The sequence below is a fragment of the Osmerus eperlanus genome, chromosome 1, assembly GCF_963692335.1.
Source record: "Osmerus eperlanus chromosome 1, fOsmEpe2.1, whole genome shotgun sequence".
NCBI classification, from domain to species: Eukaryota; Metazoa; Chordata; class Actinopteri; order Osmeriformes; family Osmeridae; genus Osmerus; species Osmerus eperlanus.
The window spans coordinates 22419663-22445895 of record NC_085018.1 but is presented as its reverse complement, the minus strand read 5'-3'; the positions used below and the strand labels follow the sequence as shown (position 1 = coordinate 22445895).

At 45.8% G+C, this 26233-nt stretch overlaps 1 protein-coding gene across 2 annotated transcripts in view; it reads left to right on the top strand.

Moving 5' to 3' along the window:
• The window catches only part of asic1b (acid-sensing (proton-gated) ion channel 1b), an 83780-nt gene that overhangs the window by 52849 nt on the left and 4698 nt on the right, over positions 1 to 26233 (top strand). Inside the window, exons 1-6 of one of the 2 annotated variants that reach the window (XM_062470534.1) lie at positions 9962 to 10726; positions 16089 to 16239; positions 19558 to 19685; positions 21898 to 22048; positions 23334 to 23390; positions 23546 to 23699. In XM_062470534.1, the coding sequence (XP_062326518.1) occupies positions 10121 to 10726; positions 16089 to 16239; positions 19558 to 19685; positions 21898 to 22048; positions 23334 to 23390; positions 23546 to 23699 (1247 nt within the window). In that variant the 5' untranslated portion in view covers positions 9962 to 10120. Of the gene's footprint in view, positions 1 to 9961; positions 10727 to 16088; positions 16240 to 19557; positions 19686 to 21897; positions 22049 to 23333; positions 23391 to 23545; positions 23700 to 26233 lie in introns of those variants that run through there. The other variant, XM_062470535.1, reaches the window with a different exon arrangement.

The following is a 26233-nucleotide window of genomic DNA, read 5'->3' as shown; positions in this document are numbered from 1 at the left end:
AGAGGGGGAGGGGGAGGGGGAGGGGGAGGGGGAGGGAGGGGGGGAGACTGGCAGAGAAAGAGAAATGTGAGCAGTCACCCCAGCTTCTGTCTTGCCTCCAATCTTCCAGGCTCAGCATTCGGTCTCACTTCACTGCAGACCTGCGGCTCTTAATGGACTGCTGCTTGATTTGGCTTCAGTACAACCAAACAGGTCCCCAAATGTGCTCATTCAAATCATGAATCAAATGCGCCTCATATAAGTCTTTTTTTGTAACCCTAGCCCAGCCCAGCCCTCCCTCTTTCTTCTCTTCTCTTCTCTCTCCTCCTGTCCTCTCCCGCTGCTCCCTTCAGAAAGGCAACAGAATTCTTTTGCTGAAAGGAAATCAAATGTCAGTGTGCATCTCTGTGTTAGTTGGACGCACCTGCTGTGCTTTACTGCTTTGCAAAGCAGCAGTTGGGAACAGATGATTTCTAATAGGACAACTGTTCTATAATTAATGTTAGACAGTGTGAGACACCTAATGACATGTGACAGATGTACAGAGTGTGTGTATGACGGTGATAAACAGCACCTATAGGAAGCTTGATCTACATTCATTATCTTAAAGGTTTAATTGCTACTTTGGAAACAAATAGGATCCTTTATCCCTTCAGCACACAAACACAAAATCATGTTTGTCCAATATTCTACCTCCTCCTAGTGGTCAACCAAATTTAGCAAAATACTGTAGATGATGGAGACAGGCATTGGGAGTAGGACTGTGTCGGTAGGGAGTCAGATGGCTGAGCGGTTAGGGAACCGGGCTGTTAATCAGAAGGTTGCCGGTTCGATTCCTGGCCATGCAAAATGACGTTGTGTCCTTGGGCAAAGCACTTCATCCTACTTGCCTCTGGGAATTGTCCCTGTACTTCCTGTAAGTCGCTCTGGATAAGAGCGTCTGCTAAATAACTAAATGTAAAATGTTATGTTATGTACACCAGGGGGCACTGGTCTACTTCTGTAGAGATTCAGATTTGTGACCACAGCAGATGCGGTGTCATTAGGGAGAACCAGTCCATGCCATGTTTTCGTCCGAATTATCCAAATTTTACTTAATTTGTATCTATTAGTTTGTCCTTATATAAACAGCATGGATGTTGAAGGCAAACAGCCACAGCTTGCGGCAGAATAGAGACTCATTTAGGACTTTAACTCTGCACTGAAGACTTAATGACCATCCAAGAACATGTTTTTGCACAAAATGTCTGGATAGGGAATCAATGTGACTCAAGACTAATTGTGTTATTGTCATCGGCATCATGAATAGACGTCATGTCTGCTCTCTTTTTCTCTCTTTTTTTCTCTATTTCTCTTTCTCTCTCTCTCTCTGTTTATCTCTCTCTCTCTCTGTTTATCTCTCTCTCTCTCTCTGTTTTTTTCTCTCTCTCTTTCGGACTCTATCTTTCTCTCTCGCTTGTCTCTGTCTACCCGATCTCTTCACCCTCTCCCTGTCATGATAGATGTCTGTTTTCTAAAAGCAGCCAGTTTAATTAACTTTTCCATTAAGCCATGCCCTGAGAGGCACACACAGAGCCCCACACTGGCTGGGTGTTGAGCCCCACATGTAGGATGTCTCCTTCAGGAGTGAGAGCAGTCAGAAGGCCACTCTTCACCTCAGGACCTCTCTATTACACACACACCAAAATACAGGGATTAACCACCATGTGATGGAAACATTAAATTGGCTCTTCATCCTTCAAACTAGATTAATGAAGACTAATCATTTTTAAATGAGGGAAAAGCTCATTGGCTCCATTATAGATGAAGAAGACAGATGACAAGTGCCTAAGATGTGGCCAACACCCACTTATCAGAGACTAATTAGGGCAAAGTCAATCCCTAATGGGCTCTGCTATCACACACTACATCAGAGTTGGGATACCAGCGCCGGGATACCAGCGCAGGAATCTTAGCTTCACACTCTGCCTGCCTGTCAGCTCAGCTGTTAAGGAAAGTGTTTCCAGATGTACAGTTACTGTATGGCTGTTTTAGTTAGTGTGTTTGTTTATGTGGGAGATCGGGGAGGTGTGTGTGTGTGTGTGTGTGTGTGTGTGGGGACTGGGAGTGTGTGTGTGTGTGTTTATGTGAGAGGTTGGGGAAGTGTGTGTGTGTGTGTGTGTGGGAGGTTGGGGAGGTGTGTGTGTGTGTGTGTGTGTGTGTGTGTGTGTGTGTGTGTGTGTGTGTGTGTGTGTGTGTGTGTGTGTGTGCTGAGATGGTGTTTCTGCTGCTCCCCTCATGACCTCCTCGCCTGGCTGCTCTGCTGGCACTTCTGATGGAGGTCAGCAGGAGGCGGTAGTTGATATAAACGACCAGGATGAAGAACGCTGGACTGTAGAAACAGCAGGCCAGACACCTCCACACACTGCTTATACTGACAAACCTGTCCCCTGCAGGTGTGTGGGCTTATGTTTTTTATGTGTGTGTGCACAGCCGTGTGTTTGTGTATGTATCCATAGGAGTGCGTGTCTGTGCATCTATGTGTGTGTTCAGCCATGGGTTTTTATATACCATCCATCCGTGTGTGTGTGCCCAGCCATGTGTGTACGGTTTGTCTGCCTGCATTCAAGATCTAGGCGGGTGAGGTTGTGGCTCTGTGGCAGTGAGTCACCAGCAGCAGGGCAAGGACCAGAGGGAGGGTTAGATGAGGTGAATAATGATATTCATGATCACAACTCATTAAGAAGAACTTATACTAATCTAACCACTGATCAGCTCTGCCCAAACACCTCCTGATGTGGCTGGCAACAATAGCTGCCCCCGCAGTCTTCAGCTTCACGCACACACACACACTCCTGCATACACACACGCATACACATGGACAAACACACAGCTCTGGAAAAGGCCACTCCCAACATGTTCCTGATTCAGCATCTCTACATGTATGGCATCCATTCCATTCCAGTGTCAGTTGAATTCCGACACAGACACACCTCATTCTGCTTAATGAGGTACTGATTAGGTGATCACCTGAACCAAATCTTTTTTTAACAAGGAAAAGTCTATAAACCACTGCTGTGGTTGTTATAATCCTTTTGCAATAGGACCAGTTGGTTGGTTGTTCTAGTTGTACCTCGAAAGTAATTGGAATAAAAAAATTACTGTTGGCCAAAAGATTTGAAAATAAATATAAGTGAGGAAAGGGTGCAATCCTGGCTTCACTGACAGAGGGATACAGTGAGCGTCGGGTTGATTCCATCTTCAAAATGTCAAAGATGGGGGTTCAAGAGAAGGTCAAGCAGCAGACAGTGGTGACAACAAAGCATCAGGTTGGCAGAGGGCAGAAACGCTCTCCATTAACCGGGGTGACCGCCAACTTCTTCCCATGTCACTCTACAAGCGTGGGATGACATCCAGTGGCTTATTAAAAAATGGCAACCGGCAGCTGGGGTTAAGTGCAAAGAGACGACAGGCTGCTGCTGGAACGCTAGAAAAAAAGCCTTTAGTCACTTAGAAGCAAAGAAGAGCAAGACTGAGGTTAGTAAAAGACCATGAGGATTGGACCGTACAAGACTGGAGCAAGGCCATCTTCTCCGAGTCCAATTTTCAGCTTCGCCTAACACCGGGTCTTCTAATAGACCTGGAGAGGCCTACAAGCCAGAGTCTTAATTAGGTGTAGGACTGCTGATGGTCTGGGGGTGCTGCTGTCGTCGGGCAGATTCGTCTCTGTGAGGAACGCATGAATGAAGCCAGCGACAAGGTTGTTCTGGAAGAAAACTGTCTCCCTTCTGCTCTGACCATTGTTCCCCCAGTCTGAGACTTGTTTTCCCAGCAGGACACTGCTCCATGCCACACACCCAGATCTATCAAGGTGTGGCTGGAGGAGCTCCCTATCAAGACCCTGTCATGGCCAGCCCAATCTCCAGACCTGAAACTCTTTGAAAGTGTCTGGAATATGATTAAGAGGCATGAAACTAAGCTGAGCTGCTTGAATTTTGGTCAGTAGTTTACAGACTGAAACTAAAATATTAAGTTTACTCAAACCCTCCTGTGAATACTAAAATCTGAAAAACTAATAATTTTGTATTGGTTCAAACATTTTCCAGAGCTGTTTGTATTCACACGCACACACACAGACGTATGATCATGCAAACACATGAACTTGCTCACAGACACGCACACTCAACATAATCGCCCCATCCCTCCCTGAAAATGTGTTTCCAGAGACCATTACAGACCAGAGAAAGTCAGATAACATGAAATGAGAAGCCATTTGCGTAGAAAGGCTGTGTGGCTCTCCTGTGATGGGAAGCTTTTAAACTCTGTGTATGTGTGTGTGTCAAAACCACCAGGGAGCCATCAACCCCCCCCACACACACACACACACACACACACACACACCTACACACACACACACACCTACACACACACACACATTAGTTTGTGACTAATATTTTGTGGCTCTTTTAATGTTTCCCCCCCATGTCTATCAAGCAACCCCATGTGGCCATGTCAGAAGATGTCCTTGTTTGTGTGACCTTGTGTTGTACTTTTCACTTGACAGAAGAACACTTTGACTTTGAACACGCTTCTCTTTTCACCAGAAAGTTTGCTTTGCTAGTCCTCCCTGACTTGTTGCACAACTGAATACTCCCTGACACTAAATACACGCACCCATACACACACACACAGACTCACACCCGATACTGCGTGTACACAGACTCTCATTTGACAGCACTTTAATTGTCTTGTCTGGCCAGTTCAGCAAGATCTTTTTTTTTTTGAGAAAGACTTCAGAACAAAACATTTAGTATTGAATATATGTCTGGGACAGAACTGACAGAACGGAGAGTCCCTGTAGGCAGTTCATTTTTGCCCTTTACTTTTCAACTGGTTTTTAGGATAGCATCTGATAAACTTACATAAGATACTTCCACTGCTAGTGCAGGAGTGTTTATGCACTGCAAAGGCATTGATAATAAAAAAGAGCCTAATGAGGTCTTTATGTCTGAGTGCTGGAAGAAATGTTATCTTGGTGTTTACACACCAAGAGTTCTACACACACACGCACTCACGCACACAAATAAAGATGTAGTTGGTGCCTTTTCTGCCCTGTGTTTCCATCGTTGGTAAATGAGGAAGGAGAACCATTTCTTTCACAAACGAGCCATTCATTCATCTCCCTCCTCTGTGAGTATGTGTGTGCACACGGGTACGTACGTATGTGTGCGAGTGTGTGAGTGTGTGTGTGCACACGGGTACGTATGTGTGTGTGTGTGTGTGTGTGTGTGTGTGTGTGTGTGTGTGTGTGTGTGTGTGTAGAACTCGAGGGGGGGGGGGGAGAGCTGTGAGCTAGACATTCATGAGAACTATCTTCTTCCCTCCGTCGAACTCTCCAGCCCGGCTATGTAAATCCCACCAGGGTGACTCAGCTGAGCTTCCTTCATAGCTCTGTGGCTCTACTGTAGGAGCAGGAAGATGATGCATCCTCCCCATTTACATGGAGCCCACGAACTGCCCATGTAAAAGCTTGATGAGTTTTGGACAAACTACAAGAGCAAGAGGAGAGGAGGGGGGAGGGGAGAGATGAGGAGGAGAGGAGGGGGGAGGGGAGGGATGAGGAGGAGAGGAGAGGAGGGATGAGGAGGAGAGGAGAGGAGGGGGGAGGGGAGGGATGAGGAGGAGAGGAGGGATGAGGAGGAGAGGAGAGGAGGGGGGAGGGGAGGGATGAGGAGGAGAGGAGAGGAGGGATGAGGAGGAGAGGAGAGGAGGGGGGAGGGGAGGGATGAGGAGGAGAGGAGAGGAGGGATGAGGAGGAGAGGAGAGGAGGGGGGAGGGGAGGGATGAGGAGGAGAGGAGAGGAGGGATGAGGAGGAGAGGAGAGGAGGGGGGAGGGGAGGGATGAGGAGGAGAGGAGAGGAGGGATGAGGAGGAGAGGAGAGGAGGGGGGAGGGGAGGGATGAGGAGGAGAGGAGAGGAGGGGGGAGGGGAGGGATAAGGAGGAGAGGAGAGGAGGGGGGAGGGGAGGGATAAGGAGGAGAGGAGAGGAGGGGGGAGGGGCGGGGTGAAGAGTGATGAGGAGTGAGTGAGTTGTAAAACCTTGATGAGCTCAGTCCAGCCAACTAAACGAAAGAGGAAGGGAGGGGAGAAGGGAGTGTTAGGAACGGTACATTAGGAGATGAAGAGAGGGGCTGTAGAGGGAGGTGAAGATTGAAGAGAGTAGATGAGGGGACAGGAGGACAAACAGGAAGATAGAGGAGTGTAAGTGAACAATTCCTGGAGGAGATTCTCAGTGAAATTTGATCATGAACACAATTATCCTCCAAATTGTCTGTTATCACCGTGTCCTTGTCTGATCGTCTCCCTGCCCGACTCTCGGTCTATCTCTTTCTCCATGTCTTTCTGTTTCTTTTTCTCTCCCTCTCTCTCTCCCTCTCTCCCTCTCTCTCTCTCCCTCTCTCTCTCTCCCTATCTCTCTCTCCCTCTATCTCCCTCTCTCTCCCTCTCTCTATCTCTCTTTCTGTTTTAATACCTCCCTCATTGTCGTTTTTTTATTTCTCTCTCGTTCTTTCTCTCTTTCTTTTACTCCCTCTTTCTCCTTCTGTGGTCTGGTGGTATCTGACTTGGCACCAGTAAAGGTTAAAGGTGCATTTCACACATTTACAGCTAGCAGTGACAGGTTGATAAGGTTGAACGCTTCTGGAACTGCCTGAGTAGACTAAAACTTCGTATTAACTGTCACCGAAAGGCTTTAAACAGAAGACGTGTTTGAGCTGTGTTCGATATATGTCTACATGTTTGTGACTGCCAAAGGTGTGCCAAAAAGTATTAAACCGTGTTTGCAAATCATGTTTCACCATAGAGCAAGGCTCCATAGTTCTGCCTGTCCTCTCCTTCTAACACACATGCTCTAAACCACAGGATCTAGTCTGGCCTCATTGTAATTCCATCTATGTAGCTGGAGGTGGAGGTAGCTTGAATGTTGCATAAAGATGTACCACAGATTCCTTTCAGCAATCTGAAAAAAAATAAATAGTATATATAGCATCCTCCACACACGCCTCATCCATAACATACGCCTTCCTTGAATGTGACTCCGGAGACGAGAGGGGAAGTTAGCTTGTTTCTAACATACAGAGTGTGTGGTCCAGGATACTTCTGACGACAGGAGCCGCCCATAAGGGTCCCCTGTGCTGGGAGAGGCTAATAGGAAGGGAGTGTCCCTCTCTCTGCCACTGCTTTGTTAGGTGAGGTAGGCAGGGATGCGTGGCTTCAGCTGTTGTGCACGATCATTCATGGATGAAATAATCTCAAGGTTCCAGACCAACTGCCTCACAAAGGCAAAGATGGCTCTGAGAGGTTTCAATTTGAAATACATCACCCAGAAACCAAGATGTTTTTGTTGTCTTTAAATGGACTGCAAAGTTCTCCACAATGGCAATAGAATCAATGGGCTTTTAGCCAAAGTCATAGACAAAAGCCAACAATTTTTATTTATTTATTTTACCTTAAAGACCAATCAAGTAAACAGCCTTTTTATGGGGAATGCTCTTAATTTCTCTTTGTGCCATCCCAAGGAAATCGATGCAAAGGTTGGCTTGGAATGTTCAAATGTATTCGTCTCCATTAGTTACAACCTTGAGGGTTATTTTAAGACACACAATCAATCTCTATGGTGAAGCATGTTGGCTACCACTACAGCTGGGATTCACATAGTGGATTGTTACAGACTTCTCTTGTAGACTGTGCTTTGTGTCGGTGTGTCTGTGTCATTCATGTTGGTGGTCATTTTCCCTGTGCCAGGATTTCATCTTGTTAAAGCTGCAAAAAGCATCTAAAAAATACACCAGAGCTTATCATTAGAAGACAAATGGTTGTCTCAAGTAGGTGTGTGTGTGTGTGTGTTTGTGGGCCCTGTGAATGCAACCGGAATATTCTGATTACCGTGAAATTTAAAATGTCAGAAACCATCTACTGTGGTAAAATTCTCATCCAAGTAACTTATCATAATCTGAGTGTTATTATCTGTGTCATGAATTACTCTTCCTCATCTCTACACTTACAGCACACCGCCAGAGATGGAGAATTAGTGGTCGCCAGCTACTCTTTCTCTCTTTCTCTCTCCACACATTCCCTCTCTCATGTTCTCCAACGCCTGTACTGTAACATGACTCATAGCTTTATGAAATCAAGCAGATCCAGTTTACTGTGTTACAAATCCCGAATGCGTGATGTCTCATTTGATTGTGAATGGCTCGTTATATTTTTGATGCTTGGAGTGCCCTGCATGTCAGTGAAGTGAGTAATCAACTGACAAAACAGAGTATGTTTAAAAGGAAAGAGAAATTGCATGAAAAAAATGTTTCCCTTCTCCACAAGTAGTAGTGAATGGGGAAAATGAAAGACAGTTTGCCATCTGCAGAGTACACCCAGTCCTAGACCGCAGGAATTATCAGTAGAAACCGATACACTGAATAGGCTTCTTCGATCTCGACTGTGGGGATAATGTTTGCTTGGGAAACAAACCTTCAGATAGTAAATCATCTAGTGTCTGCTTCCGTTGCCTGGGGTTGGTATGTATCAGTGTATGGAATATGACACATGATGACCATGTGCTGTGATAAACACTAGTAATGCAGGCGTTTACTTATAGACAGATCTCAGTCCAAACCTCTCTCTTAAGAGGCCATTACAAACCTGTTGAGATAAAGTAACCACCAAGCCTCCTGCTTTCTCATCAAACGTGGAGGCCCTCTGCTGCACATCCGTCCAGCGGAGGAGGTCCAGCCAGCCAGGTGAAACCTGCACCAGGACATCATCCACCTCCACTGTGGAACACTTTGCACTGACCTAACTGAGCATGAAAGTCCTCAGCCTACCCTGGACCTGACAAGCTGTCAGGGTGCTGGAAGCCAGGGACGCCGTCAAATCGTGTTTCCGGGGCTACAGCCCCGAACCTCCTGAGTGGAGCCCCGAATGTTATTCTAATATCTCGACAACAAAAAAACGATGTGAGTTTTCGTGTCAAAATAAATGCTGTGTCTCTAGCATGTCAGCGGACGTCTCTAGCTCTGACTAAATGTGTGAGGGGGTGTGGGTCTGATGGTCCGCACTGTGTGACACCAGTCAGTGACAGCAGGAGGAGACTAAAGGAGAAATGGCAGAATGGAGGCAAAATATACTGGATATTTGGGGATTTATCCAAAAGATAAGAATCTAGCTTATAAAGAAACTTTTGAAATTGCCAGTTGATTTGATATAATCGGATTTGGCACCCACAGTCATGATAACAATGAGCCTAAAGTAATATTTATATTATTTAAAACTCCTTTACTCTCAAATTAAGGCAAATCTATTATTTTGTCCCTACTTGAGGTCAAATCAAGCATACTCAAGATCCAACAGTAGGTTTGGGCTAAGCCCCGAATGTGAGCCATGTTTGCTATGCCCCTGGTGTAAGCCATGTTCTCAGGACTAGTCTAGTCGGAGCACCCATCACAGCCAAACCACGGAACACTTGGCTCAAGCAGTATTTAAAGACTTAAATACTGCTTGAGGGATTGGTGTTGGGTTTGTGGTCGTTTGGAGTTTCAGTCAAAAGACTGTGGTGGCACTCCCTTTGCTCACTGGGTAGACAGCATGGGCTGAGGCCTACAGCGCCCCGTGTTCGATTCCAGCCCAGGCCATTTCTGCATGTATTTCCCTCTCTCTCTCTCTCCCCTGCCTTTCCTGTCTATCTTGTTCTGTCCCATCCAATAAAGATAAAAAATGCCCCCAAAAGTATCTTTTAGAAAAATGCTGTGAATTATGTCATAAAGACATCACGTTTATGGTATTGCTCCTTTTTAGCGGTAATATAACAGATGCTAGATGAAGTCATTTGTTGGGCTCTTGTGTATCGGAAACGCCGTTAAATCATCTTGAAAAACTTGGCAGCCCAGAATTCTGCAATCCACTGTCAGAGAGCGCTCCTCCTCGTAGAGGCAGGCTCCGTGTATGAGGGAGAGAGTGCGGAGAGAGAGAAAATAGCTCTGGCGTGCGCAGGGATGCGCTTGTGTTGCACTCATAAAAAGTAATTGACAGAATCAGATCTGTCCATGAGGACCTCTTGTTGATTACGGACCTGACGCTAAAGCTGTGCACCGAACACGAACCTTTCAAGATGTGTCAGTGTGACTCCGGTCAAAAAGGTAGAGCGGGATCCCTTACCGAAGCTGGGAAGCTCTTCCTCAAACACACCACCTTTCACGGCTTGAGACATGTCTTTCTCAGCGGATCCTATCCCCGGAGACTTGCCTGGCTTCTGGCTTTCCTAACTGCTCTGGCTCTCCTCTTCACCTGGTCGTCTAACCGGGTACGGTACCTGCTCTCTGCACCCGTCCACACCAAGGCGCATATGGTGATCGCCAAACGGCTTGTTTTCCCCGCCGTCACGATATGTAACCAAAACCTCTTGTTGCCACGACGCATGAACAAGCCGGACATATTCAGCGCTGGAAGGTGGCTTGGACTTTTGGGGAAAAACTGGCAAGTCTCCCCGGGCGCAAGGGAGGCACTCACACCTCGAGGTGACGACGGCAGTATGAGCAACGAGCCGCCGTGGTCGCCGTTCTCCCGCATTTTGGACTTCAACCACTTTCTTCCGCCTCCGCAAGAATCGCAGCCGTCGACGAGGCAGCTGCTGGACCGGTTGGGACACCAGTTGGAGGAGATGCTGCTGTACTGCAGGTTTCAAGGGGAGCTTTGCGGGCCGCGCAATTTCAGCACCGTAAGTTTGTGGACAGCGCCACAGTGAATCAAATTAAAGTTGTCTGACGTTGACTGCAACAAGTTGTAAACTACATAGGCTACTGTAGGTTAACCTAAATACCCCTGTGTTGTAGAAGTGCTGTTGATGCCGGTCTGCAGTACAAAGTAGCCTATTAAAGGAAAATGTGAATTGTCCAGAATACGAATACGACACAGTAGCCTTTACGATTATAGGAATTGACCCCATCAAGAGCAGGCGACTTATTTGTTTTGATGTCCACTCTGCCGACATTCAGTTGGGATGTTTGAAGTTTGAACCTTATGTTCTTCCTTTCATGTTAGAACAGGCTCTTTATTCATGTGAACAAAGGAGTACTATCTAACCATTTGTAACAACAGATGACCTCTTAATGGAAACTAACAGATCCAATCTGTTTTTTGTTTTATCTTATGAAATCATTTTCAAGTGATGAAGAATCTAACGTTTTTGATTTGTTCATATAAGAATCAGAAACCATTAGTACATGCCAGCCCGCAATGGACTTTGGATGTGTTTTAAAGCTGGGTTAGGCAAGTTTTGCGAAGCTAGCTATTTTAGCTCCTGTTTGACACGATTCAAACCAAAATATCCCACCCCTCCCTTCCAAGCCACTTCCACAAAACGACAGAAATGCACTTTGAGTGCAGGGGCAGAGTGCGTGCAGTTAGACAGACAGGCAGCCCGTCCAATCATTAGTCAGGGTATGGCCTGATGATTTGTTGTGTTTATTACAGTGTTGCAACGCCCACAGATGTCGGATTGATTTCTTTACCGTCAAACCTTTATATGTATGCTATCAAGATTATTTTGGCAAATATGACAACAAGTGCTTCTCAAACACATTTGATACCCTGCTCTTTCAATTATGTTTGTAGAGATTCATATGTCAGTACCAGAGTTCATTGTGAGTTCAGAAAGTTCTAACAGCTTCCATATAATAATCAATTTACTGCTTTTAACACATTATGGTCTCAACAGATGGGTCGCTCAAACACACACATATAAGTTGAATTGCTTTAACTCATTCCTTAATATAAATAACAATGCCACCCTGGAAATTTGTTAGTTTTTTCCATCATAGCTGACTAAGGTGTCGTTTATGAGACAACCTCCAGTTGTGTTCTTAAGCCAAAGACCCCAGAGTGAACCCTGGAAAGGTCAAGTGAGGAAGGAGCCAGTAGTGCAGCCCAAGCAGCAACACAGCTGTGAATCACCTATTCATATGTCAAATCTTCTTTAATGCTCTCTTTCTCTGTCTCTGTCTACCTCAGCCTTTCTCTGTCTCTCTCTCTTTCTCTCTATACACACACATACTGACACTTACAGTCTGTATATACAGTATACTCTCTGTATACGGACCGTTTTTTTTATTTGGCTTCCTACTGTTGCTACGTTAATATATGTCCACAAACAAAGACCCCAGGAGACCAATCCAACGTTAATGAAGACTTGTGATTCATCTGCCAGCTCCTCTCTGGCCTCTCAGAGACACAGGGATTATGAGCTGCTGCTCAGACTGATTCACTGGCCAACTGCCGCTGGTTCCTCTGTAACATGACACCGAGCGATAAAGGACGGACCCCTTTTCCTGCAGAGCAGAAATACAGCCAGTCCCTTTCTCTCTCTCTCTCCCTTTCTCTCTCTCTCTCCCTTTCTCTCTCTCTCTCCCTTTCTCTCTCCCTTTCTCTCTCTCTCCCTCTCTCTCTCTCTCTTCTCACTCTCCCCCCCCCCCGCTTTCTCTTTTGAAACGTATGGATAATCAATGTTTGTCAGACAGGTTAAGGGGTGGAAGAAAGACAAAAGGAGACAGGGTATAGAAGGAAGCCCGGGGAGAAGTTAGGATATTGACCTTCTCACAGGGAGCCCCCATGGCTTGCCCCTCTCTTTACTTGGGTCCATCAGACCCATCAATTCCCCCCCCTTCCCCGTTTCCTTCCTTCAGCTGAACCCATTCCCAGCCTGATCCAGTCTGACTTCAGGGCCACAGCAATTGATTTCAGTTACTAACCAGTCCTCATGAGGTGGAACGCCCCCCTGCTTCATGCAGCTGAATTGATCCCTGTCTTTAGCTGTCTTAACTCATGGATCAGATGTACACTAACTCACCCTAATCACCATGCCAACAGTAACTCACCCTAATCACTACTACTAAGCCTATACTAGCTCACCCTAATCACCATGGCCTAGCCAACAGTAACTCACCCTAATCACCACGGCCTAGCCTACACTAACTTCATGTAATCACTGTGAGCTATGCATTGCCAGCCTCAAAATGAGAGCACAATTGCTCAACTCCAGGTATTGCTATGTAGGAATATTCTCACTTACAATCGTAAGGTTGCATTCACTGGCATGACTTACAGTGCATTCGCTTTGGCAAGTATGCAGCATTAGCACCAGGTTTTGGTTGATGTGTCGTATGCAGCGATACAGTGGGAAGCATGTCGCTGTGTTCATCTGCTTCCTCTTGTGTGGACATCGTGTTGGTTTAGTGTGGCCCTGTTGATCTTCAGATCAATAAGAAGATGAGGGTGACCTCCTGCCAGGCTTCAGGGCATCTTCCCTTTAACAGCTCGAGCGTCCTTGGAGCCATTGTCTCGTAGAGAATAGCCCCAGGCCTGCCCAACATCCTCTGGAACATGTCTGCGAATTATGCACGTTAAGAGTTACATTTCTGTGCAAGTGTGTGCGTGTTGTCATGTGTGACCATCTGCCAGAGATGCGAGCTGTGGATCTTGTGTGACTGAATCCAGTAATGTTATGTGTCACACGTGAGCGCCAAATCCGATTTCCACACGACATTAGATTACAGTTAACTGTGGATGCAACACGTAAATAACAATGCGTCTCAAAATTGTATCGTCACAAGATATTCTGCTCGGATTTCGCCGCTTGCCAGAAAGCGGTTTGTGAAAGGACCGCATATAAATGCCATCTAAATCATGATATTATGGCTTTTTACTCGGTCATCATTGGATGCAGTCCACTTGATGTGGTTGTAGTACCTGTCATCCCGGCTGTGCTGCCACCTCTGCTGTGTAGGAGCCGTGTTGTTCAGAGGGAGCGACATGCTGCCGTTGCCACAGGAGAGGAGTCTCACGGCTTTCGCAGCACAGGGTCCCAAGGTCGCCCACCCGCCCTGCATCGCAACAAAGTCTGCTGGTTACCACAGCAACTCTACCACAGCAAGGCTTCATATAGACTTTCAGTCACCTTGTACTATGATACCAACCACATTGTTGTAACCACACATAAACAGGCACACACACACACACACACACACTCACAAGTTCACAAGCACACACACCCACATGCATAATAACATGCTCACACACATACTCATACTCACACACACACACACACACACACACACACACTCACACACACACACACTGACTCACCTCTCTTATCAGTCTGGTCTTGGTGATGCATATCAACCTGCTTCCAGCCAGACTCTGTAAACAAAGAGAAGCCAGCAGCCAGTCGCTGTCTCCCATGCAAAACATTACAATAAGAGCACTCAGTAGCCTGCTCATACACATCTGACGAGCTTTTGTGAACCATGACGTCAGTGGTGGAGCCAGAGCTATATTGGAAGAGTATTAACAGCCTAAACACAGCGACAGCCTGGGCATTGGTGTGAGGTTGTTCACTACTGGATTTCCTGTCTACTTTCAAACTCAGCAACATTCATCATGTCTTGATAAGGGTCCCGTTATTCCTCCCTCCTGTGGTTTTCTGTGCAGAAGGATAATCTATCTCTCTGGTGTACATGGGACGTTTCTCTGACGAGGTCATTTCCTGGTTTCACTCTCTGGTGTATGTGAAGAACCGTAAACATGATCCGCACGGCGGGCCGAGGATAGGTTTCCCTTCCGTCTCCTGAAGGCCTCAGTGTTGGTCACGTGCTGTGCAGATGAGTAATGCAAGGATGGATTGTGTGACTACAGTCCGGGCGGGGCGGGGGGCGGGGCGGGGCGGAGCGGTGGGCTCGCTTTCAGGATCTGCTGTTGGCATTGGTGCTCATGTTGTCCCAGGAGTCATGGCTGCCTCCTGTGTGCCACCTCTCCCCAGGCTCTGCTTCAACACACGCACTTCCTGAAGGTCACGTTGCACCGTCTGCTGACAGATAGCTGAGCTTTCTCCTGCAGATGTCGTTTGTCTTGGTTCCAACCCATGCCTGAGGAGATCACATGTAGGCCCATGTTAATGCCATTGTCATGTTATTATAATCAGGTTTTTTTTTCTCATATTTCTTCGCGCCACTTGATATTTCAGAGGAACGTTGTGTATTTCACGTCTGGTGTTCGTCTGTTTTTCAGCACGTTCTCTAGGATTATATCACCATAATAAGTCATGTCATGTTTGAGTCACCAGCTCCACTTGTAATTAACCCTCTAGGTTTTTGTCAATTTTCACAGCCTGTTACATCCAGATAAGATATCTTGATTCAACACCAACGTACAGTTTATCCACCTGCTTCCAGTCACACGTTCCATGTGTATTATCGGGTTGTTAGTGAGTCATGGTGTTCTATATTGTACTGTTCTGTAAAAGAGTGGTCACGAATCACCCTTATCAAGGAGCATGTAAAACCGTGCTTCATCAAAGTTGTTTGTAATATCCCAACCGAGGTCCCTGAGTGCTTAGAATTAAGATAAAAAGAAGAATTTAGCTAAATTAACTTTCTGACAGTGCCTTTTGTCTGTTTTCATCATTTAAATTAAAGAAGGACTGAGCACTGCAGTGCAGCCTCACTTAGAATGCTCTCCCTTCATTCAGAAAAAAGAATAGTTATGTGTCAACAAACAAATGAAACCAGTGTCCCTTTATTTCAAGCACTATCACAGAGGTCTACGCAGATGCCCACTGATCGGCACCTATAACCAACGTAAACCTTCAAGGGAGACTCCCAGGAAAACGGGAGACGAAAGATGGAACGGCACAATAGCGTCTGGTACACGGAACCGTGCGGGTGATCTGTGTCCTGCAGTCTGTGGTCCTCCCTCTCACCCTGGGAGCCTCAAAGAAAGCAGCTTCCCTGGGGCGCGGAGTCACAATGTGGAGGGTCATTCCATTATGTTCCTCTCCGTAGCCAGCTTTCCATTTCCTGGGTTCTGTAATGAGGTTACTGTGGTTAACCCCCCAGCTATCGTATCGAAGCCCAGCAAGCCTTGTGCAATGCGACCGCTTTCGTTTATAGCAGGGCAGCATCGGTTACAGCATGCTGACTATTGGAGTGTCTCACTGTGTTGGACAATGTTGGTCGATGCCTTGTCCGGTGTGGTGTCCTGTCCTGCAGTTTGCTTTGAATCTGCTGTCTTTCTGTTGTCTGTTTCAGATCTTCACACGCTATGGGAAGTGCTACACCTTTAACTCGGGCCAAGATGGCCGCCCGCTCCTGGTGACCATGAAGGGAGGCATGGGGAACGGCCTGGAGCTGATGCTGGACATCCAGCAGGATGAATACCTGCCTGTGTGGGGAGAGACCGGTAAGGCTTACCTGATTGGTCCATTTCGGTTCACCTCAACTCAGCTCAATTCAGTTCACTTAAGTTAAATTCTGTTCAGTTCACTTAAGTTAAGTTAGATTCTGGTCAGTTCACTTAAGTTACATTTACATTTAGTCATTTAGCAGACGCTCTTATCCAGAGCGACTTACAGTAAGTACAGGGACATTCCCCCCGAAGCAAGTAGGGTGAAGTGCCTTGCCCAAGGACACAACGTCATTTGGCACAGCCGGGAATCGAACTGGCAACCTTCAGATTACTAGCCCGACTCCCTCACCGCTCAGCCACCTGACTCCTAAGTTAAGTTAGATTCTGGTCAGTTCACTTAAGTTAAATTAGATTCTGGTCAGTTCCCTTAAGTTAATTTAGATTCTGGTCAATTCCCTTAACCCTCGTGCTGCCTTCGGGTCACATGACCCAAAGGTTCATAACGAACCATCGTTGTGTTTACCCAATTTTACCCAATACAAAAACAAATTAAAATAATTTTCTTTTAACCTTTGCAATGTGGGGGGTCTGAGACAGCCCAACGGTTAAAAGAAAATGCTTCACTTTGTCTTTGTATGCGGTAAATCTGTCGCAATACGACGGTGGGTCACAATGACTGATGGGTCAGAATGACCCGAAGATAACACAAGGGTTAAGTTAAGTTAGATTCTGGTCAGATCCCTTAAGTTAAGTTAGATTCTGGTCAGTTCCCTTAAGTTAAGTTAGATCTGGTCAGTTCCCTTAAGTTAAGTTAGATTCTGGTCAGTTCCCTTAAGTTAAGTTAGATTCTGGTCAGTTCACTTAACCTTTTAAGGAGTGAGTTCTAAATATTACCGACGCTTCCACCAGAGTGAGTTATTTTTCCAAAACGGAAGCTAGCTAGCTTTAGTTAGCTTCCGTTACCTAGCAACCTAGCATAATACTCGTAGCAATGCTACTACCTGCTAGTGTTACTTGTTAGCCTCCTAATTGTAAATTTTGAAGCCATACTATAGCGTTTGTCATATAGTTTTTGTCTATCGGAAAATAGTCGGTTGGAATGTTCAGAATCACACGTGTGACGGTACTCTGTGGGGCCCGCTTTCGAACGATCACATGTGTGTGACGCTACTCCTTAACGGGTTAAGTTAGATGCTGGTCAGTTCACTTAAGTTAAGTTAGATTCTGGTCAGTTCACTTAAGTTAAGTTCGATTCTGGTCAGTTCACTTAAGTTAAGTTAGATTCTGGTCAGTTCACTTAAGTTAAGTTAGATTCTGGTCAGTTCACTTAAGTTAAGTTAGATTATGTTCAGTTCACTTAAGTTAAGTTATATTCTGTTCAGTACTCTTAAGTCTTAAGTTAAGTTTAATTCTGTTCAGTTCACTTTGCGTCTGTTCACATCAGTTTAGTTGAAAAATGTGGGTTTGATTTATCTTCGTTGCATTTGGTTGTTTCATTCAACTGCAGTTCAGTTCTGTTCAGGAAAATCAACCTTTTCTTGTCTGTGATCTTTATTCATACAGAAGAACTGAGTTCTCGTGATATTATGTTGACATAGAAATGTCACTTTGTGACACATCTTCATAAGAATACCCATAACTCTCTAACTCCACTGATGATTAATAAACGCCGTAATGTCAAATTTAATGGTGTCTTTGGAATGAAAATTCCTCATTTCTAACGTCCTTCTTTGGTCAAATGTCATTTGTGTGACCTTTTTAAGTGCCATTTATTAGCACAAGGTGCTCAAAAGTACTATGAGAGGGTGTTACATAGCTAAAGGATGTAATTAAGACAGAGAGAGGCTCTTATGACTGACAGGCCTCTTGCCACAGTATAAATCATGGTCCAGAAATGTACACAGGACACAGTCCAACCACAGTAGGAGGCATTATCGACTGAACCTCAATCAAGACATATAGAGATTGATTTACGAAATGTTCTCCTTATAGTGATATGACGCTATCACTCGTCAGCCATGTTTACTGTCTGCATGCATCATACAGAACCAATGGAAGAAGATGAGAAAAATCAATGATGGGACTCTGTGTCTACTTCTCTACACTGTCTCTTTGTGACAGCTCACATAAAGCTAGACTGCGTGAAATTGTTCTGAGAGTATTGTGTACTGAGCTGTATTTCACACACAAAAACTCTGTCGATATTTACATTTGAATTCCCGAACTGCCTTTAGGGCTACATATCAATATTTTAACTGTCTAAGGATGACAGATTGCGAGGATATGAAAGATGGCCTGGATTCCTTAATAGATGGCTCGGTTTCAGCTCTAGTTATATTGTGTTGCTAACAGCCCGAAGTGAACACTGTGTTGGCAGTGACACAGGCTGGCTCAGTCGCTGACTCCTCAGGAGCTGAATGTAACTGGGAATGTCTGTTGCCCTCCTTATCAGAACGCTCCCGCAGAATTCAAGTCACATTCACCTCTAATTGAAAAGAGAGAAGGACTGTAGGTTCAAGAGACGTGTTATCGGGCTTTCAGAGAGAAGTCAGGAGAGGCCAAAAAACCCTGGATTGTTCCGGCACTCTAAACCAGCAGTTCTGCTTCCTCATGTTTTTAAGGCTCCTTGGGGTGCGTTTATTCAAATCGTGTATGAATATTTTATAATTACACATTATATTGACATGAATATGACATGAGTTTTGACATAAACCTTCCAACTAATAATTCATGTGCCCCAATGGTAGTTGATTGATCCCCCAAAAATTATCCCATGAAGAAATTATATCCTGCCAGAATTAGCAGGACTTACGATAAGTAAATAGCTAAACTAAACAAGTCATCTTTGTTTTCCTCCATCTTTAATACCCCAGCAAGCTGTCGCTCTTTATTTGGGAGGCGCCACCTACAGCAAGACAGTGTTATGACAAAGAAGTTTCCATGAGTTTGATAGTTAGAGACAGGAAGTGGCCCAGGCTGTTCACTAATATGGCTATGCTCTCACAATCAGGCAAGACCATCTGTTGTCATGCTGTAGTGCAGAGAGCCAGGGAGAAGGAAACGGTCAGATCCTTTGCTTGTCCTTTTACCCTTCTCATCATTTATAGATTTGTATCCGTTCGTTCAGTCACGTCCCAAGCATGTCCTCAGAAGCAAGCAGGTCACTTGAGCTCAGGGAGACTACTGGCAATTTTCCTTTAAATTAATATATCCAATCATATTTTTGTACTTTATATTTATATATTTTTAACTTTTGCTAACAGTATTATAATTTCTCAGCGTTTTAGAATGGATTGCACACATTCATGTGCTGAAAATTCCCCTTAAGATTCTGGTCCTGCTCCCGACTTCACGTCTCTCTCCTGTCCGCAGACGAGACGTCATTCGAGGCGGGAATAAAGGTGCAGATCCACACCCAGGACGAACCGCCCTTCATCGACCAGCTAGGCTTCGGGGTGGCCCCGGGCTTCCAGACCTTCGTATCCTGCCAGGAACAAAGGGTAGGTCAAATACTCCATGAAGGGTGAAGTGTGAAAGGATTTATTTCAGAGATTTACCTCGGAGACCTACTCGTGTTTGGAATATGGCATGGTGGATAAATCAAGCACATGATTAGCGAAGAGCAGGTGGACTGTAGGAGCTAGCTTGACCGTGGCGTGTTTTGGTGTGTCCGACCTAAACGGGTAATGATTTATGTGTCCTGAGAGGGTTTAGGAATCCAGTGAGTTCTCACCTTGACGGACTGAATCAGTCTTACTGGTGCATGCTGGTCTATTAAAGCACCTGGCTGAATATTAAAATGAACCCATGTTCCAATTAGTATTGGGAAAGCTTACCAATCTGGACCACTTGCTAACCCTCAACTTAATTATCATACCTTGCTGGTGATAGACGTGCATTAACCACACACACACCTGAATCATGAAAACTGGAAAATGAATTAACAGACTACCTACGTCCTCTTGTTTATTTGAGTGTGTGGGTCTGTGTGTGTTTTGTGAGTGCATGTGTGTGTTCTGCTGTCATGACGCTGCAGTGAGAAATGCATGCTGTCAACGTCAGTCTGTCTGAGAGTGTGTGTGTGTGTGTGTATTTTCCAATCATTTCCATCTTGAACCGTTGCCTCTATCTCAACCCCATTCTCTTCCTCCCTCTCTTTCTCATAACCTCCACCCTCCCCCGTCTCTCTCTACCTCTATTTCTGCTTTAGCTCCCGTTCAGCCAACCTCTTGCTAACGTGATTGTCCTGTGGTGTCAACATGTTAATGAAATTCAGAGTTCTGTTGACCAAGCAAGTTATCACACACTCGTTTTTTCAATGCATGTTTCCCTCCCAGTCCTGTTTCCACCTTTCTATGTCATGAATAGAAATGCTTTCCCCTCCACTTCCATTTCCTTCACTTTCCATCTCCATTGTTATCTCTCTCTCGACGCGGCATAGATCATATCCGGCTGATCACGTCAACCTTGTTTAATTAGCATAAATTAAGCAACAGCACGATTAGAATGACATGATTCAATTTTTGTATTCTTGCTGTAGACTGGTCTTCAACAGCTACCATCCACCAACAATGTTCCACACCCACACCCGCACACTCTTACTCACCCACACACACACATTCACATAAAGACACACGCACACACAGATTCACTCATACGCACGCACACACTCACCCACTCACACATCTAAACTGGTAGTAACATACAGTAAACACCCACTGAATCAATCCTCCACTTGCACAGTCCACAGAGGAACATGAGTGAAGATGGGTGGTTTGGGATGGCTACATGGTGCAGTACCAGTGGAGGGGGGAGGGGGGCTGGGGGGCTGGGGATATGGGAGGCTGGGGGGCTGGGGATATGGGAGGCTGGGGGGCTGGGGATATGGGAGGCTGGGGGGCTGGGGGAGGGTGCTGCCAAGCATGCTGGGACTATTACTCAGCTGGCTGGAGCTGCAGGCAGGTACGATACAGATGATGAGCTGGTCTGGACTGACCCAGAGAACCTTCCGGTACTCACCTCCTCGTTTCCACCCGGGTCGGGTTCAACGCTGTGTGCCACTCTGTGCATCCCACCAATCAATCTCAACAAGCTCATTAATGACCAAAGTGTGGTTATTAAGTTACGTAGTACATCTGGTGTTGGTGCTGTCACAGAAATGTGTGTGGGGGGGTTTATTGCATGTGTGTGTGTGGCATTCTCCTAAACCACTGCATATGATAACATGGTTTAAAGTTTTAGGCATCCTCAATTTCTCGGTCCTTGCACATTCAATGGAGCACCGTCTAATTTAATCTCTGAAATGCCCTTGATGTCTGCTCTACATGTAGTTTCTGCACCATGATGGCCTTCGGAGCCTGACAGATAGTACACAGAATAATATACAATGTAATGTAATATATACAGTTTACTATATGCTTATTAATAGTTGCTTTAGTCAAAGGAATTTAGTTAAGTTTAAATCTTTACACATTATCATCAAATGAAGTGTGTAGTAACCATCAAAGTAAGAACACAATATAATAAACATTATCTTAGGATTGAAACAGATTTAGTAATTGGGCAATTCACTGGCAGCTTGGCCCATCGTTGATTGACTGACTGATGTATGGATTGGTTTGGAGATTGGTTACATTTAGTCATTTAGCAGATGCTCTTATCCAGAGCGACTTACAGTAACAGTGGTTAACTGACAGATTGTTCCCCCCCCAGCTGACGTACCTGCCTCCTCCTTGGGGAGATTGCAAGTCGACGCCTATGGACTCGGACTTCTTCAGCAGCTACAGCCTCACGGCCTGCCGTATCGACTGTGAGACACGCTACCTGGTGGAGAACTGCAACTGCCGCATGGTGCACATGCCTGGTAAGAGCCTCAGCCAGCAGCCCCAGGTCTCCACGCTGCCAGGCGTCTGGGCCAGGATCCAATCCTCGTCATGCAAGCGAAATGCCCGTGTCAGCCTTCCTGCTGTGAAGGGGTTCAGATTCTGTTAATCAGCCAGTCTGTTGCTGGGTTGTGCTGGTTCTGGTCAGCTGGAGGTAGGGGGCGGGGTCATGCAGTCAGGTGACTGTACGCAGTTTCAGTGGTAAAAAACCATGGTTATGTAAGTAACCTTAGTTTATAACATTGTCTTAAATTGGGGAAAGTAGCTGGTCGGTGATACAGATTGACAGTCGACAAATATTCTGCAGGATTGAAATGGAAAGTACCCAAGGAGAACGTTCTTCATCTCGAGCTTACTCTGTAATCAGCCAGAGTGTAGCCATTAGCCGGCACTGGTGATTTGAATCCGGCAGTTTGTGCTCGAAGGTCTAACTGTGATAATGCCATCCTCTCAGAGAGTCTCTCCCAGCTGCACACACACACACACACACACACACACACACACACACACACACACACACACCTCACCTCACCTCACCTCACCCAAGACCTGTCTGTTTCATAAAGATGGATCTGAGAGTGTACCCAAATATGATGAATAATTACAGCAGGACGATAATTGTCTGTGTCCAGGACACATTGTTTCCTGGCTCTGATACGATTGGGGACTTGGAACATAGTGTGCGTGTGGGAGAAAGGAACTCAAGTTAATGAATTCAATTTGGAGATCATATATAATTCAAGAAAAAATAAGTAATTTAATGACAGACTGATGTAATTCAATTAGAAGGCCAAGTACGCATCTCGACTCGGGAATCCGTCATCTCTCCGGACTGATTTACAATAAAACGGTACCTAACTCAAATAAGCAGACCCAAGTACAGCTCCGACACTACTTACGTGCTGTCTCTGTATTCATGTTGAGTAACATCTGACTTGGGTGGCACACTTCTACATGTATTGTAGTTTACTTTCGTGGCTTATTCCTGCAATTGTGTCGCAGAGTGAAATTGGTTAAACAGCCTACTCAGTTGACTGACTGCCCACCCAACCCTTCCGGATATCTGGCTTCTCAGTGGAGTACCTGGCCATGCAGTGGTTTCAGGGAGGGCGTGTCTGTCAGTTAGATTACTTTTAGTGATGGAGCCAAGTGAGGATGGAATCAACGTATTGAGCGAAAGTCCTGTGACACCCGTGTGACACCTGTGTGACACCTGTGTGACACCTGTGTGACACCCGTGTGGAATCTGACTTCCTGTTTGTGTAGGAGATGCTCCCTACTGCACCCCTGAACAGTACAAGGAATGTGCCGATCCTGCCCTGGGTAAGCACCACACCACACACACACCCACCCCTCTTCCTCCGATCCAGGGTTCTAAACCGATTTTTTTGAGGGTTCTCCCAAAAGCAACCAAAGAACCCTGTATGGTTGTGAGTGGCACGGGTCCCCTGGTGACATGTTTGGTTCCTGACCTCCAGACTTCCTGGTGGAGAGGGACAACGACTACTGTGTCTGTGAGACTCCGTGCAACATGACACGCTTCGGCAAGGAGATGTCCTTCGTCAGGATCCCCAGCAAGGCATCAGCCAAGTACCTGGCAAAGAAGTACAACAAGACCGAACAGTATATTGCGTAAGTCCCTTTCTGGTAACTGTATGAACAAACTTGGTTCCGGTGTTAAGCCTCCAGACTGATCAGGTGATCATACCGCTGTTATATATCACGCACAACCAATCATGCTCACCAGTGTTAAGAGGATTGTGTTTTTAATACCAGGAAGTCATCTGACGTTGCTGCTAAGAAAGTGTGTCACAGCAATATTTCCTTCCTTGCTGCCTCCGCCACAGATTCCACATGTGGTTGTGTCTTCAGGGGGTGGGGGTGTCTGTCTGTCAGGGGGTGTCTCTCTGTCTGTCAGGGGGTGTCTCTCTGTCTGTCAGGGGGTGTCTGTCAGGGGGTGTCTCTCTGTCTGTCAGGGGGTGTCTCTCTGTCTGTCAGGGGGTGTCTCTCTGTCTGTCAGGGGGTGTCTCTCTGTCTGTCAGGGTGTGTCTCTCTGTCTGTCAGGGGGTGTCTCTCTGTCTGTCAGGGGGTGTCTCTCTGTCTGTCAGGGGGTGTCTCTCTGTCTGTCAGGGGGTGTCTCTCTGTCTGTCAGGGGGTGTCTCTCTGTCTGTCAGGGGGTGTCTCTCTGTCTGTCAGGGGGTGTCTCTCTGTCTGTCAGGGGGTGTCTCTCTGTCTGTCAGGGGGTGTCTCTCTGTCTGTCAGGGTGTGTCTCTCTGTCTGTCAGGGGGTGTCTCTCTGTCTGTCAGGGGGTGTCTCTCTGTCTGTCAGGGGGTGTCTCTCTGTCTGTCAGGGGGTGTCTCTCTGTCTGTCAGGGGGTGTCTCTCTGTCTATCAGGGGGTGGAGGAGCTCTCTGCCTTGGTCGTATAGACCTAGGGCCTCATGTACGTACATTTACAAACGTAGCGTTATTAGCGCCATGGCCAACCCGCAGATTGCGCACGCTGTGATACTTCAGTTTACGTCGTATTTACGAAACCTGCAGTTCATCGGGTAATCAGCGCCTTTCTCCGTCCACTAATACCATACACGTGCGAGCATTTAAACGTGCAATTGAATGGGCCTCCTTCTCTCTTTCTATCATAGATCAGCCACCAAAGTCAAAATAGCGAAAACAAAGATTTGGTGTTAACGAAATTGATGTGCTTGTTCATGAGGTAACAGCGAATTTAAATATTATACAAGGCCAGAATTCCACAATGAAATGCAATCTGGACCAAAATTACAAATTCCAGTAACTGTAATATTGCATGGCTGCTTAATCTAAAACGCGTAATGATTTTGTGTTCACTCAACTGAAAAAAAAAAGTGAAATCCTTTCAGATCATCTCCTCGGCCTATGTCTTCATCTTGCTCGGATTACTGCTGTCATGTCACCAGGAGGCATATGCAAGGGGACCCGCGTGCATCCAGGTTTACACCTGCTTTTAAGAGGCGCAAAATTTTGAACGCAAAATAGAGACGCACTTTCATGGGCGGTTTCTGTACATACCGCAAAATACATAATTAGGCACACTTTACGCATCCCCTCCCATCTCTTTATGGGAAACTCCCACTTTTGCCATTTTCAGTTCCCGTGACAGGCAGTCTGCGCTTTTACCTCAGTGCGGCATGTTTGTACATACCTCGCCATGCTTTTACGCGCAAATTGCGAAACAAATACGCCTGAAGTGGGTGCAGAAGCGTTAGTACATGAGGCCCTTAGTCTCATGTTGGGTTTCTGGAGTAGAGAGCTGTTGAACCAGAACCATACGGCCACAGATGACTTGTCTGCACTCAGTCAATTAGTTATTTATGCTAAAGTACTGCCAGAGTTCGCCTGCTCGAAAAGTATTAACTAATGCAATTTTCTAGATTTAAATGTGGATGTGCCACTGGTGTGCTGCTGATGGTTCAAACAAACCCAGATTTATTTCAAAACTGTTGAGGCCACTCGGGGGGGGGATCTCACTGGAAGCATATCACCAACAAATATAAATTGGCCTCAAGGCTTGAGGCCCCACAGAAAATATAAAACCATAATATTATCTACCCTGGCCCAATCTAATCCTAAACTGTTTTTCGTTTTGTTATTATCCCAGTCTAATCCTCCAGTCTGAAAAGCTTAGAAGAGTCACACCGGGCCAATTGACAGGTTTTTCAGATCTGGATATAAAATCTGTTTCCCTGGTTGTCCAGGAGTGAGGAGCCCGCTGCTGACAGAATGTGACAGATATCAGTGCATGTTGTTGACAACGCTGCCTAGCTCTCACGCCTGACCGCTTCAGGAAATAAGGAGCCAAACCGCAATGGATGTCAGACAGTTACACCGAAACACAACATCAGACGTCCAATTAAGATGCATCCGAGACACAGGAGGGAGGACGTTTATACATTTTATTTCTTGTAGGTGACAATATAATTATGAACAACAAGGACAAGTGCTTGTTGATGGAATTAGCCAATAGAAGGAGCTTGTGTTTATTTTTGAAAGCAGTCATTGTATGTTTAAGATGCCAGTATGTTGTTTGAAGTGACAGTTTGACCTCCAAATTGTCACGATTTAGTTGTTTCAATTTTGACAAAAAAATGTTTTGTCACATTTACTTTGAACCTTTTTGCACGCCCCA